Genomic DNA, 14,215 nt, shown 5'->3' with positions numbered 1-14,215 from the left:
ATTTTTATTTAATTCTTTAATCAAAATAACACATGAACCTTAACCAGATGTCATGTATATGTCTAAATATATTATACAATCATTACTAATTACCATTACTGACCAAACATGCAAGCCCATTGAAAATGTAGTTCCATCAATTTATTTTTAGAAGCTCTGTTTTCTACAACTTCAAGCAGTCACCTTCCCTGTATAGGATTCAATGTTACTTGCAACGATGCCAAGTAGTCCCCAAAAAAGACACAGTATAATTTCTGCTTTTTGCTCCCTTTACAATCTCTGTAAGAAAGCAGCAGCTGTTGACATAACTCAGATAGCCAGAAACTGAGAAAGTTGCTTCAGCTCTCCAGAAATAGTATTTTTAAAGATCTGACAAATAAAATTTGTAGTTGTTATCCTGCTTTTAGTGTCTTCATTTGGTAACAAATAGTAAATTTAGTGAATGTTTGTGTGTGCATATAAAGGAAGAAGAGCCTTTCTAAACCACACTGTTAACTGCTCTCAGACTGGTAAGTGTTGCACACTCTGGGCCCATAACATATTGCTGCTACTCAAACCCTTCTCCATTCAGACTGCTGTATTTAGTTTTTTTTAGAGTAAGCAGCGGTAACATCCCTGAAGCTTTCATTGTCTGCCTCATTTTCTTTCCTTTTTTTCAGCTTTTATGTTACCTATAGAGTGAATTATATCATCCAATCAAGGGTTTCCCTAGTGAAGAAAATGCCTACCTGAAACAACTTCTGCTATTATTTTTATTTTATGGAGTGCTCAAATGTGTTATCTTTTCCAACATGCAGGCCCACATACTCAAGAACTTGCATGTAAGGTACAACAGTGAACTGAATATAAACTATCATTATTAACAGAAAAAAAATCCACGGATATATTCAGGCTACTGCTGCAAATGAAAACAGGAGCAATACCTAATTGTAAACAACTAATTACAATACTGTGGGCTTTTAAAAACAGATTTGCTGAACTTCATTACAAGGCAAGCATAATCTGAATAGACAAATTTCTCAGCTAAGGAATTTGTTTGTCATTGGCATAAGCTCAACTATTGTGCTGACTAAAATAAAGAATTTTGTTGTGTCAGTTTTCTGCGGCAACTTTGAAGTGTTATAAAATCAAATTATCCGTCAATTCATAACACCAAAATTATTTTAATTTATGAACATGCCTTGGGCCTATTACTTTCATAATTCATTTTGTTGGTAAAACTCTTGCCAAGCTTGATGGCATGCAGGAGGTGTATCTGTAACTCCCACGTTACAAACTACTTGGGCACCTCTAAGCAACCTTTACAAAGAATTAATACATTTTAAGAAAGAACTAAGTACTAATGAGATATCTTATACTACCTTAATTGTAAATCTAATTTGTTTGGTTGGTTTTTTAATTGCTTTTGTGTGGTTAGTTCTCACTACTTAAGTATGTTTGGAGCTGGGATCATAATATTCAGAGTCTTTTCAATATCTGTCATATTAACATAAGCCCATTAAATGGTGTACTGAATGGTACTAAATAACTAATGGTTGAATTTCATCACGCACTTGAAATTCTACCTGAATATGAGAGAAAATAAATAAAACAAAAGTTTTATTGAATTTTTAGAAGGCCAGAATATTTTTTTAAGAATCATTAAAAAAAAAATAAAATATATATATCAAAGATTACCACTCAAATCATTTCAGGATCATAATTACTACTTATTTTGGCTATGCATTAGCTGTTTACTTAAAAGAAAATAGAAAGGAAGGTAAGTTCAAATCCTAGTATGCCGTTCATTTGGAACAAAATAATGAATGAGTCCTCAGATAATAACTGGCCAATATGTCCAACTTCAGTACCACTCAAAGTTAATGAAGACAAGGGAAAATCTCCATTAATTACATAAAGATACAACTAGAACAGCATGTAATCTGGAGAATACAGATAATATCTTGACACTCCTCAAGAGTGCATCTTAGGTTCAAAGGACAATCGGTCACCTCCAGGGGCCAGAAAGAAGAAAGTTGTTGGACTTTCAGGTGAGAATTTGGCTGACACTTCCAGAGTTGTTCCATTTAGGAAGTACTGACAATTCTCCTCTCCCAGAAGCCCTTATCTCTTTAAACCCTGAGCCCTCTCTTGAAAGTAGCCTCCTCATTCTATCCTTCAAAAGGTAATTGTCTGCTATTTTCTTCAGAATGCTTACAGAAATCTCCCTCTGCTGCTTATACAACTGACTAATGATTAAAGTACTTGCCCAGAGCACGGATGACCTATCTTCAATCCCAACCTTTGTATGAGAGGTTGGGAGAAAATATTCCCTATCATCTTGGATGTTGTATCTTATTTAGCATTAGAACATGTTCTACACTCATAGGCAAAACTGTTCCTTGGAGAAAGAAAGGCTGAAAGTTAAAAATTCTTGAAAGTGAAAGGTGGGATTAGTTAGGATTGGGAGGGAGAAGAGAGAGAATATATGACCCAGCAGCATAGCAATTTGGCCATTCAGGTGGGATTCTTCTGTCATCATTTTAAGGTGGTTTTTTCTATCTTTTATATGAAAAAAAAAATGGTGCAAGAAGGTCTCCGTGGCAAAGATTTGTAAAGAGGACTCTCCTCTAACGAAGGATTACAGTAATCAGTGGACTGTTTCACTGTGTTCATTCCCTTTCTTTCACACTATCAATCCTGGACTCCTTTCTGCAGTGCAAAGATTTAACAGAAATAAGAGAATACAGTCTTACCCTGCTGATTTTACAGCTCTACACCTTTTGAAACAATGCACAGTGATAAAAGAATTTGCACTTCAGAGAGTGAAGGGATACCATCCAGAGTATCATAAAAGCTGAGTTTATGTTTCCTCTGATACAAAAGCAAACTGACAGTGCTGTATCCACTATTCTATCAAAGGACAGAAGATCTCCCCTATTTCATGTGAATGCAATCCCACACAAGGTGGGAATTCTAAGAATGCTTACCAAAGCAAGCCCTTTCTGGGGGATGGAGAAAGAAACCTCTAGTACTAGTGGTTAGTTCCAACAGAGATATCTCACTGTCAAGGGCTGAGAACCCTCTTGTGATACTCAGAACCTGACCTTTAGGTGTCTCAGAAAAAAAAGATTAGTTGTCCACAGAATTTAGACACTTCCAAGGTGAAGTACTAAGGTCTGTCACAATCAAGCTATCAAGTAAATACTGCCCCTTATATTTTTAAAAACCAGAATAAACTAATAAGTGTACTTCATTATTGTCTGTCCATACTTATACATATATTTGACATGCATTCACACAACACAGATGTGTTCTGAAAATAACTTACTTGGCATATTTGAATTAACTTAATTAATTACATTAATATGATTAACACCTGAATTTCCAATGTAAACAGTAATACTACTATTTTTAGAAAGTATTAGCATCAAACAGAACAATAAGTTTGTTGACAAGACATACAGTATTCTCATTAGGATAGTGCAGCAGTTCCTGCTCAGATGGTTAAATCTTAAAACACAGTAGTGTAAGGAACTTGGCATAAAACTTAGGACACTCTACATCCCAGCCAACTAGCCTAATTAGCATCTTGGTTCCCGCAGTTTTTATATTAGCTAATGGAAATTAGTCAAATGGTTAATTACATCAAGTTTTCCAAAAAATGTGCGTTCCAGTACTAAAGTTAAAAAAATTCCTTCTTCATGAAGTGAAAAATTATTGAAATTGTTTTCAATTGTTTTCAATTGTTTTCAATGTGTTTGCTTTCTTTATGTAATTGGAGAATAAAATAGTGAAATATTAGATTGAGACTTCTTCCTTAAAAAGAAAACATAAAAAAAGACCTAATGACACAAAACAAAGGAAATAAACTTTTTCAAAATTATTTTTTCAATATCAAGTAAAAATTTATGTGAGATATGAGAAATTACTTGCAAATTAGCTCTTGTAAAGGCAATAGAAAACAGCAAGTTTTTTTAAAAAAGTATACACATTAAAGTTATTGAAAATTATAACCCCATTTCTTCTTGAAAAGACAATAAAAATAAAATATTGGATGAGAAACTCTGATAAAACATTATGAAATTTCTTATAAGAAGATGCAAACAATAACTGCATAATTACACTACATATGGGGATAGGTATAGAGAAATTCAGATCCTCACCCACAGCCCTTTTGATCTTTGCTTTTACATGGTCTCTAGCTTAAGTTGCAGAGTAATGCAAGAGCCAGCATCATCTCCCCTGGACTGAGATACTCTAGGAGTTCTCAGCTGAATGTCTGAGCTCTTCTAAGCCTTTGCCTATAATTAAGGTCTCATATCCCAGTGTTGAGGAATCATACAAGGAAAAATCTCAGTTATGCAGACAAGAAAAGCCTGGAGGCTCTGCACACAGTCACTTTAGTCAATCTGGATATCCATCCTTGTTGCTGATATTGCAAAATAAATTGCATTGCAAACAGCCACACAAATTTGATTGCCTGGTGGGATGGCTAAAACTACTGTCTAAACACCATGGAGGTACACTACTAGATAGAAATTCTGATTACTAGGACCCCTCAAGGGTGACCAGCCCGCATGTCCCATAAGGTATACACAGTCCACAAAGCCAGTCAGGCATCTCTGAAGTATGTTTTGAACTGACATCCCCAGTGGGGTCCATCATACAATCAAATTCTTGTCTCTTCTGATGTACATGGGACAGTGAAGTTGTCAGAAAGACGCCAGTTGGAGGAGGCTTCTCCTGCCACAGTGATTAACTCAGACCCTTCTGCCTACATTTAACAAACCCCCAGGAAAGGCAGCTGCCAGGGTTCTTATTGCTCTTGCACAGGAACACGTTTCTGAAACACCCTCTCCTGTAGATATATATATTTGTATATGTTCCACTGCTGTGGAGTATGTATGGTGCATGCTTCCAGAAATGTGCATGAGATCTGTTTCTGGGATGAGAAAAAGCACAGCAGTGTGCTGCCTGTAGCACATACACATGGCATGGCAACAGTGAGGAGTAATTCAGATCTGGCTAATTTTTGCTACCTGATATTTTCCTTGTAGCCAAGGCAGGAGGTTGTTTGCTGGATAGGGAGAATGCAGGTTCAAGACCTGTACCTCAGCTGAGAGATAATAAGTCACTGTGACTTTATCAGGTTTGGAGATGTGCATGTTCTCTTGGTCTTGCACAAGTACGGTTTCATGTCAGGCTCTGCTGCAGGTGACTTTTTCTGAGCAAGACTCCAACATGGTGCCAGCTCCCTGCAGCACCATATTGAAGCTAAGAAATTCACTTCTGAGTGTTCAGTCTCCCAAGCTTTATGTTATTAAAACATAGCATTTTCCTACACAATCTGAATTGAGAAAGAGCACAAATTGTCACAGAATTTAAATCCTTTATTTTGTGGATGGTTCTACTTATTCTCTCCCCCTTTTTTTCCTGGTTATAATGACATTTTGCAGATCCTTTCAAAATCGGCATTTTACTTTTCTTGTCAAGAGGGATGAGGGTGAAGTAGTAAGATAAACGATTGGAATTCTGCCATCCAGGTGGACTGTCAGCATGTTAAAAAACAGATTGAAACTGGGAAAGAACTAAGTGAAAATTTATGCTCTGCTGGCTGCTTCTCATTAAGAAACATTTGCTCATGAATCTTACATTTTCAGTCTGGATTGCTCTGAGTGATAAGAGCATGACATCATAGAATTTGCTGAACTGGGGGGGTCACATCTGAAAAAAACAACTTTAAAAAGAAAAAAGGTTTTAAGTCTTTTTTTTCACTCTCTGTTTTATTAAGAAAAAAAAAAATCAATGGCCTTTTCATCAGTTGTATTTCTTGTGGTTTGACAATACCCAAGTCATGCCTTGGACACTGTGCAACGAGTTTCACTGACCGCAAAAGGACTTTGTCTCTTATGCGCTTCCTCCAGTGGATTTTGGTCTCTAATGATACATTTTTCAAGAGACTTGTGACTTTCAGAGACTTCGGAATTCTCATCTGAATAGATCACAAATATGTGCTTGCAAGAAAGTGCTACCCACTGGCCTCATGAAAATCAAGCCTCTGGCTAGTTCTATAGATTTTTATTTATAGAGAGTAAACCCACAAAATAAACTTATTTTGAAAACATAAACCTTGGGGTACTTTGAGCATAAGCCTTCCTGTAAGTGATCTATCTCTTCTCTGATCTGAAGAGGACCTTTAGATTATGGTCTAGAAGCCAGGGATCCATATCGCTTGCAAAGAACTGACCTGTGCCACAGTTTGCCAGTTAGTAGCATCATCCTCACTTGGATGGATTCCTTGATTCCACCTCCTCTGAACAACATAAATCACAGGCTCAATGGAAATATTGAATTTTGAAGACCACTTCACTTCCAGGTCTCCAGACTGATGTTCTATGAATTTTAACTCTTTCCGGGGTTTCAGTGGAACACCTGTAGTAGGAATGTACAGACAAAAATATATGAGTAATTTAAAAGATGCAATTAGGCCATTTGTAGACAAAGCTGTATAAAAGAATAATTAAAAAAAATCATTGGTCGGTGAGAAGGCAAAACAGGAGAATTATAAGCATGGAATTTCAGAAATGTTCATAGCTAACCTATCTCTGCAAACATTAAAACTTGTTTTTAAAAAATCTTCAAAATTATTTCTTTATTTAATTAAAAAACTAAAGGATCTGAAAGTTGTAAGCTAAAACTGATCTTACAGAAAAGATTTCCCAAAGAAGCTTTGATAACCTGGAGAAAGATCCCTCTGATCCCAAGCAGAATCAGCTGTAACCATTGCTCAGTTTTTCACCTAATTTATCCCTAAACACATCTACTGAAAAAATTTCCACAGCATCACATAGTAATCTCTTTCACTACTTTTCTATCCTTACTACGAGAAAGCTTTCTCGCTACCTTGTTTAGTCTCCTCAGCTGCATCTTAAACTTGATACTGGTCCAAGATGGTCATGGATCATAAGGAACAGATTCTTTCTTTCATCTGTGGAGAAGCTCCTTATGTACCGCAAGACTATTATCATGCTTTGGAATGTTTTCTTCTTCAGTCTAATAACCACAGAGCATTCCATCTCCTCTCTGTGTTTCTAGACTTTTGTTCACTCTTGCAGTTCTCTCTGGAGACTCTTCAGTTGGCCAACACCCTTCTCCAGAGTCAAGCCTAAAACTGCATGCAGACTGTGTCTAAGTTCTTAATAGTGTAAACTAGTGAAGCGTGATTATTTTACACATTTTACATTAGTCTGATATACTTAAAAATGCTGTTTGTTTCTCCATGGCAGCATGATCTTATTGACTCACATGCAGCTGTATCGTATGATGTGTCACTTTCCACTGTCCACTTCCCTAATGATCTAGGAAAGGTAATTCCAATACATCTTGGAATAGATATGTTATATCTAATGCATATTATCTAATTGTTGCATTTCAGAGACAGAGATGTCTTTCTAAAATATTACTGTATTTCTCATTACACAGTGACACCAAAGAATTGTTATTTCTGTTGTTTATACTGCTGGTAATATTGCCTTTTTGAAAACACCTGCAGTAGCTTGAAGGAAAAAACAACTGCTCAAATTCAGCATCTTTTGATTAAATCAACAAATCCATATGTTGTCAGATACATTTCTCTAGACAGTCTTTAGGAACACATATATTTGAATGTGCAGCATTTTGTCACTTTAGGATATGTCACAAATAAGATTTCTACATTGACATATAAACCTTCTTTGCAAGTTATCGTACACACCTAATTTAATTTTGCTGTTTCAATGGGTGCCCACATAAGTCCAGCTATATGTATTGGTTTGATAAATCATTTCGTACTCAGTCTGCCACAGATGACTGAGTGCCAAGATTTCCTCAGGTAAACAAACTGCTTTTATATTTTAAGAGGTCTTCTCAAAAAATCCAAGTATACAAGTAGCTACAAGTAAATGAAAAGTGATCTTGTAGATCTTGAAGAAACCTAAAATCAACCTGAAGACAATCCTGTAAATAAATCTAGTTATTACAGCAGTTTAGAACCTGGATATCCTTCAACACCCTGCAGTCTTAGTCTAATATAATGAACATCACCAAACATGTCAGTTTAGATTTCCATATTTGAAAATCCTTCTTTAATTATTATATACAATAATCCTACAATTTGCATGTTAAGAAAACTTCCATCTGCTTTGCATTAGGGGCAGTTGGATTCACTTGATTGCAAGTATCTCAGCCTCTCCGGTGTTACGTAATTGTGTGCAGATGGAGCGCGGCAGCACAAACAATGAGAGCACAGCACAAGTGCATTTTAAAATACTTTTGTAGAACCAGCACCATCAATTTAATATCCAGATGTGAAGATCCAATTACTCTTCAATGTGCTTTTTATTATGTAAATGGTCAGCTCTTTCTTCACGCTGGAACAAATTAGTCCTCTGAAGTCTGCTGTGCTCAACCAAAGAATTCAAATCACTGATTGCTGTATATGTGCAATAACAGAGTCCAGGAAAAATGTTTCTAAAGGTGTCTTTCAAACAGTACATGCATCTCTGTGTCATGAAAAGTAAGTGCACAATGGTCCATCACAAATGTCCCATCTTAAATGCTGATCTCCAAGAATTCAGAGTTCCCATGGAAGGTTTTCGGACAGTAAAGGGTAAATGGGATCAATACAGTTGTAAACACAGTTGTTCAACAACTCAGAAATGGACACTTTTAAAATTGTGCACTATGTTTTTAATAGAAAACTATTTTTCTTTAAGCATGAAAAGAGTCATTAAACTGTGGGTGACCACCTGGCACCATCAAGCCCTTTAAATGTCACAGTTTACCTTTTTTACATAGATCTGCAGTTTGTTCTGCTGTATGGATTGCTCCCTTACACATTTCAGAGAAAAATAGTTAGGCAGGTTTAGACAGCATGAAGTAGGTGCATCATCACATCTGAGGGACCACTACTTCTGAAACAGGAAAAAGGTGATAGGTAACTTTTTCAGCTGCCACCAGCTCAGTGTGGAAAACGATACATGTCCTTCGCTGGGGATGCATACGTGCACATCAGACAAAGTGAACCTGGTCACACATTTTTTATTTCTTTCTCTTCCTTCATTTTTCTTCTGCATTTTTCAACTGGTTTATTTCTAAGCAGATTTACTGCCCCCCTCTAAAGTACCAAATCTACTTTAGACAATTACTATTATTTATAATATCATTATGTCCATATAGAAAACAAATTAGGCAGGCAATGCAGAAGGGACACTTCCAGAAGTGTTTCTTCACTAACTGAGATGGTGTAAAGAAGGTGGATAAGACTGACGAGAAAAAGCAGGAGACAACATCTGACATCTTCAGTAAAACAACATAAATATATGAAGACTCTGCAACCAATTAGTAATAATTCCAACAGAGATGAAAAAGTACAGTGATAATGAACTGGTTATGTTAATTCAACAACATTTGAAATATATGTCCTTGGTGGCAGTATACTTATATTAATATTCTTTTAGGATTGGACTTTAGCACTCAGTACTAGAGGGCAAATTCAGTTTGTTAATCCAGCAAATCAGATGGGAATTTTATATCTGCTGTTGTAACTAATCTCCAGAACTTGATCAACAGTAAAACTATAGGAATTTCTGTAGACTCTTAGATTCAATCTGAGTTCATTTTCAAGCTGTGAGTGCTGTCAAAATGATAAGGATAAGCACTAAACTTATTCACTAGATCTCAGTCGTGCTTGCAGTTTGTTCTTCCTTGGTGACAGGAAGGTCATTTACCCCTGGAGGAAATGAATAGCAAGCCTGCTCCGCGACTATTTGTCTTTTGTTGCAGAAAGACAGGTTGAAGAGGCTAATTAGCTGAATTCATCAGCTGAGAAGGCAGTAGGGTATTGAGCTTGCCCTTCCTCTGCAAGACATATATGCTCTTACAAGCAAGCACCTCCTGCAGATCAGTGATAAGATGATAGGGAAGGTTAGTTCTGCTCCTACATAATCAGGCTGAACAGTAGTAAACCTTCCAGTGTGCAGTTACAGAATGTATCATATCCTGTCATATTCTGTGCCAGCTCCAGAAGCATGTAAACTTCTTTCACTTGTTTGTTTTGTTTTGTTTTATTTTTACTTTTTCCAGCTGTTACATTTACTGGAATGCTTTGTAGTTGTGGCATGGAGCTTGATCATGTAAATCATTATATATAAAACATGAATGCCTGTTTATCACTTTGATCATTTTTCTCAATAAGACAAATAAATAAGTGATCCATTACTTTCATTTTGAAAGGTGCTGTGTCCTTACGGTTTTAAAGGGCCTGCTCTAAAGTATCTTGGAAACAAGAGAATTCCCCTTCTGCACTGGAAATGGGGATCACAGTATTGCCTGCTGTTCGAAATACTTTGAGTACTACCTTCATAAGTTTTATGCTTACTCAACTCTGTGACTTCTAGATCAAATTTTCTCTATTTATGTCAGTAAATAAGACAGTGCTTCCTGATGACCCACCCCGTACACTCAAAGACAGGATTCAAAAGTCAAAGCACACTATTTCTGACATACATTCTCATCACTAGAGACACTGAAAAAGATTCATTAACATTTCAGTTAGAACAATGATCTTAAAAATAAAATCACCATCTTCTTCATATATTTTATCATGTTTCCATCCACAGATGGAAATAAGCACGGATTCAGATCTAAGCCTGGAGCTTAGTTCAGAGTTCTGCTGATTAGGCTCCCACAGAGAGCCCATGATATCTGATTAATAACTGAATAATATTTATTTTTTATCACTGATGTAGGAGAATAGATTTCTAACAAAACATACCAACTGTGTGGAACTAGAATATGCCTTTCACAATTGCCTATTTTTCTGGTAAGGAGCACATTTTTCAAATATTTCCATGTATAAAGCCTTTTTTAATTACAATGAATTAAAATCTGGAATTTGTCTAAGCACATCATTTCTTAGCCTATATGTTCTTACTGAAGGATGTCAAAAAAAAGCCTTTTTTTTTACAATACTAAAATCAATTAAAAAAATTAAATAATATTTAAATAATGAGTTAATATATATATGTGATATTATAATCTTTCGCTATTTTGTTCTTAGGTCATTAAGAACATCAATGTCAAATATACTGTGCTGATTTGTTCTTTTACCAGATTATTTCACACTTCCTGTGTGGTAGTCCCACCTACTTGGCTTATAGATAATAAATGTTATTTGTGATTAATGGGACCTGAACTACATATCATTAAATGTTTTTCTGCTGCATTATCTCTCATCTGTATCAAATTAAGTGAGATTTCACCTAAATTGGCAAAGTTTGTTCTGCTTAATAACCATGTTTACATTCCACAGATTTCCAGACATGGGCTTCACAAGGAGGGGAAAAAATTACAAATTTAAGCAGTATTTCTCTCTAGCTTTCCACCCTTTCACTGTGTGGCCATATCTCTACAGGCACCTCTCTTTTTTCTCCCCAACCACACAAACTCTCAGAAAATTAAAGTCCTGGTTTTCTAGGAGACTTTGTTACAGCCTGAAGTTATTAGCCCAGTTTGAGTACATATTAATAATCTCTACCTTTGTACAGATTCTTTGGAACTTGGCATGTATGACCACATCCATTGGAACAACATTTCTTCACTCCAGAACATTCACTATCAGCTTCACAGCTTTCAACACAGGCAGCTGCAAAACCACTGGCCTTCTCAGGTGCTGGGCAGTCCCCTTGCTTCACAGACAGGATGTACTTAAGGAACTCACAGCTAGTTAGGCATTCATAATTCTTCTTGGGGAAAAGAGGCTAAAAGAAAAACAAAAGAAGTGTATAATGTTTTCAGTGGGAATAACAAAAAAAAAAGAAATATAAAAACACCAAAGAAAAAATGTTGTAAGTTTTCCAAGATCTCCTAAAGGAATATTCAGATTTTCAGCTCTTGCAAGACTATCCCTGAAGATAACCACTTCTAAAAAAGCATTCCAAGTACAGAATGATGAATTCTCTCAAGTAAGACCACCATATTTAATGAAATAATGTTGTTTATATCTGCCAGCTTTCCCTTGTTTTCCTCACATTGGCTGGGTACAAAGTTGCTCAATGACAGATTAAATACATACCCAAAACAAAGGGGAAGCAACGGTCAGACAGTCTGCTTTTTTTTTTTTTTTTGGACTACCCCACATTCCTCCCTCTGTATTTTGTAACACTTTCACCACAATATCTGATGTAATGCCACTCCAGATAAATAAGGGAAATCTTGTGTCATTATACCGTTTGAACTAAGTTGGCTAAGAGAAGATTTTGCAGCATCTTTTTGCTCTTGCCAGCATATTAGTAATTGTATAACTCTTCATGGACTGGAACTAAATTTCTGATAAAATGATCAGCAGAAAATACAAATTGAAATTACCCTTAAATATATTTATTAAAGATCAAAGTAAATGCTACTTCTCTGAGAAATCTAGTCCTAGATATATTAGTTGCTTCAATGCATAGACATTATATAACGTGCACTACTCAGAGGTTTGCAAGGTCCACTTAAAACTGTAAGTAAAATAGCATCTAGAATCCTGGGGAGAATATTGTGTGTGACATGGAGATTACATCTCCTCTTTTTTTAGTTTGGTGCAAAACCAGCTAAAGTGATTCCCTCAAAGTCATTGAGGTGGAACTGCAGATGGGCAATCCTTGCAATTGGGGTTGTCTATAGCTGGCCATTCTATCCTAGAATAACCAAAAAACTTCCACCCTGACAGATCTGATTTAGAGGTTCCTAAGACTACAAAGGAGTTATAACCCACTCCCTGTCCAACTATTCACGTAATTTCTGAAACTTCCTTCCATATTCAAATGTTTTACTTTCTTGTTTTTACTGTTCTCATATTTCTGGCAAAATGAGAAAGATTTGGCTATTATGGGGGCCCAGGTGTTTTACAGTCCATGTGTCAGTTGTTTCTCCAAAGTCACTGTGGTCCAAAAATGTGCCACTACGTTACCTCTCCAATCTTTTCCTACAGAGCAGTCCAGAATCTTTGAATCTGGTTTTTAAGGTTGCATTTGGGTGTTACAGGCTTAATTAGCCTAAAGGCTGCAAAACCAAGCAGTCTCTACGCCTCCTACTGACCCCAGTGATTCTCGGACATGCACTCCTGATGTTCCACCCATCAAAATGCACCTGATCCCACAGCTAGTCAGTTAAAAAGCTAAACCAGCAGAAACTAAATTTATGGGGGAAAAAAAAAATGTGTCAGATAAACTGTCTACTTCTCTTCTTCACATGTGAGGTTCCCTTTAACATTCAGCAGTACACTTATACGGTAGATAAGAAGTAATATACCAAGCAGGGACCTTGAGAAACAAAGCTAAATTGTTGCTTCCAGATTTTTTACAAAATACGAAAAGATTGAAAACACTCTCACAGGAACACATCCTCCTTTAACTCAATCAATTTCTATGGAGTATACAAGAGTCTGAGAGAAAGGAAAGTGGTCCCGGGCTTTTGTGTGTGTGAAGCTAATTTCAAATCCTAAAACATCACAAATTTGCAGCTACTTAATTAAAAATGTTATAGCTCCCTGAGGCATAATACGTCCTCAAGGCTTCTCCTCCTCACCCTATTTCACAGCTCATTTTTCAGTTAGCTGCTAAATGTGCTGCTCTTCATTATGGGCCTTTGAAGTTCCAAATTTAGCCTTAACCACAAAACACTAATCAAAGAAGGATGCTCACAGTTTTTAACTACAATAGAACAGTGTACTACAAATGTTTTCCTTTTAAACCAATTTTATACATATTTTCACTCATATCTGGAAACATGCAGTCTGAGTGAGGACTGATATAAAAGAACAACATAAATTAGATCCACTAAAACTGCTTTATTACATTACCCTAGAGTTTTGTATATGAGGAATTAGCAAATAATCTGGTTTGAAAAACTCTTACAAGTCTTGGTTTTCATGGGAAATTTTTACTTTGTCTTCTGATGTAACTACATAGATCATATATAATCCCTACTTACACATTGTTGTATCTAAATCTTTTTAGTTGAAATTCTAGCTTTTCTTAATCATCTTCATTATGCTTAAAATAATTTAAACATGAGACATGCTCTTATACCAGAAAAGGAGTGTCCACAGTAAAAGGAGATGAGTCAAATCAGTGTATCAGTGAGATCAGTACATCAATTAAAGTAATTTCTATTTTTTTACAGGGAAACATTAAAACATTCATAATGATTC

At 36.0% G+C, this 14,215-nt stretch overlaps 1 protein-coding gene across 2 annotated transcripts in view; it reads right to left on the bottom strand.

Annotated features, from left to right (window-relative positions):
• Positions 1 to 14,215, bottom strand: part of ANOS1 (anosmin 1) — a 133,939-nt gene that overhangs the window by 47,561 nt on the left and 72,163 nt on the right. For both annotated transcript variants that reach the window (XM_027640856.1, XM_027640867.1), the window contains 2 exons: positions 11,558 to 11,780; positions 6,230 to 6,414 (listed from right to left, as the gene is read on the bottom strand). In XM_027640856.1, the coding sequence (XP_027496657.1) occupies positions 6,230 to 6,414; positions 11,558 to 11,780 (408 nt within the window). The remainder of the gene's footprint in view (positions 1 to 6,229; positions 6,415 to 11,557; positions 11,781 to 14,215) is intronic.

The sequence above is a fragment of the Corapipo altera genome, unplaced genomic scaffold (assembly GCF_003945725.1).
Source record: "Corapipo altera isolate COAL_440 unplaced genomic scaffold, ASM394572v1 0, whole genome shotgun sequence".
Lineage (NCBI taxonomy): Eukaryota > Metazoa > Chordata > Aves > Passeriformes > Pipridae > Corapipo > Corapipo altera.
The sequence above is the reverse complement of the archived record's forward strand: the minus strand, read 5'-3'. Positions and strand labels throughout refer to the sequence as shown.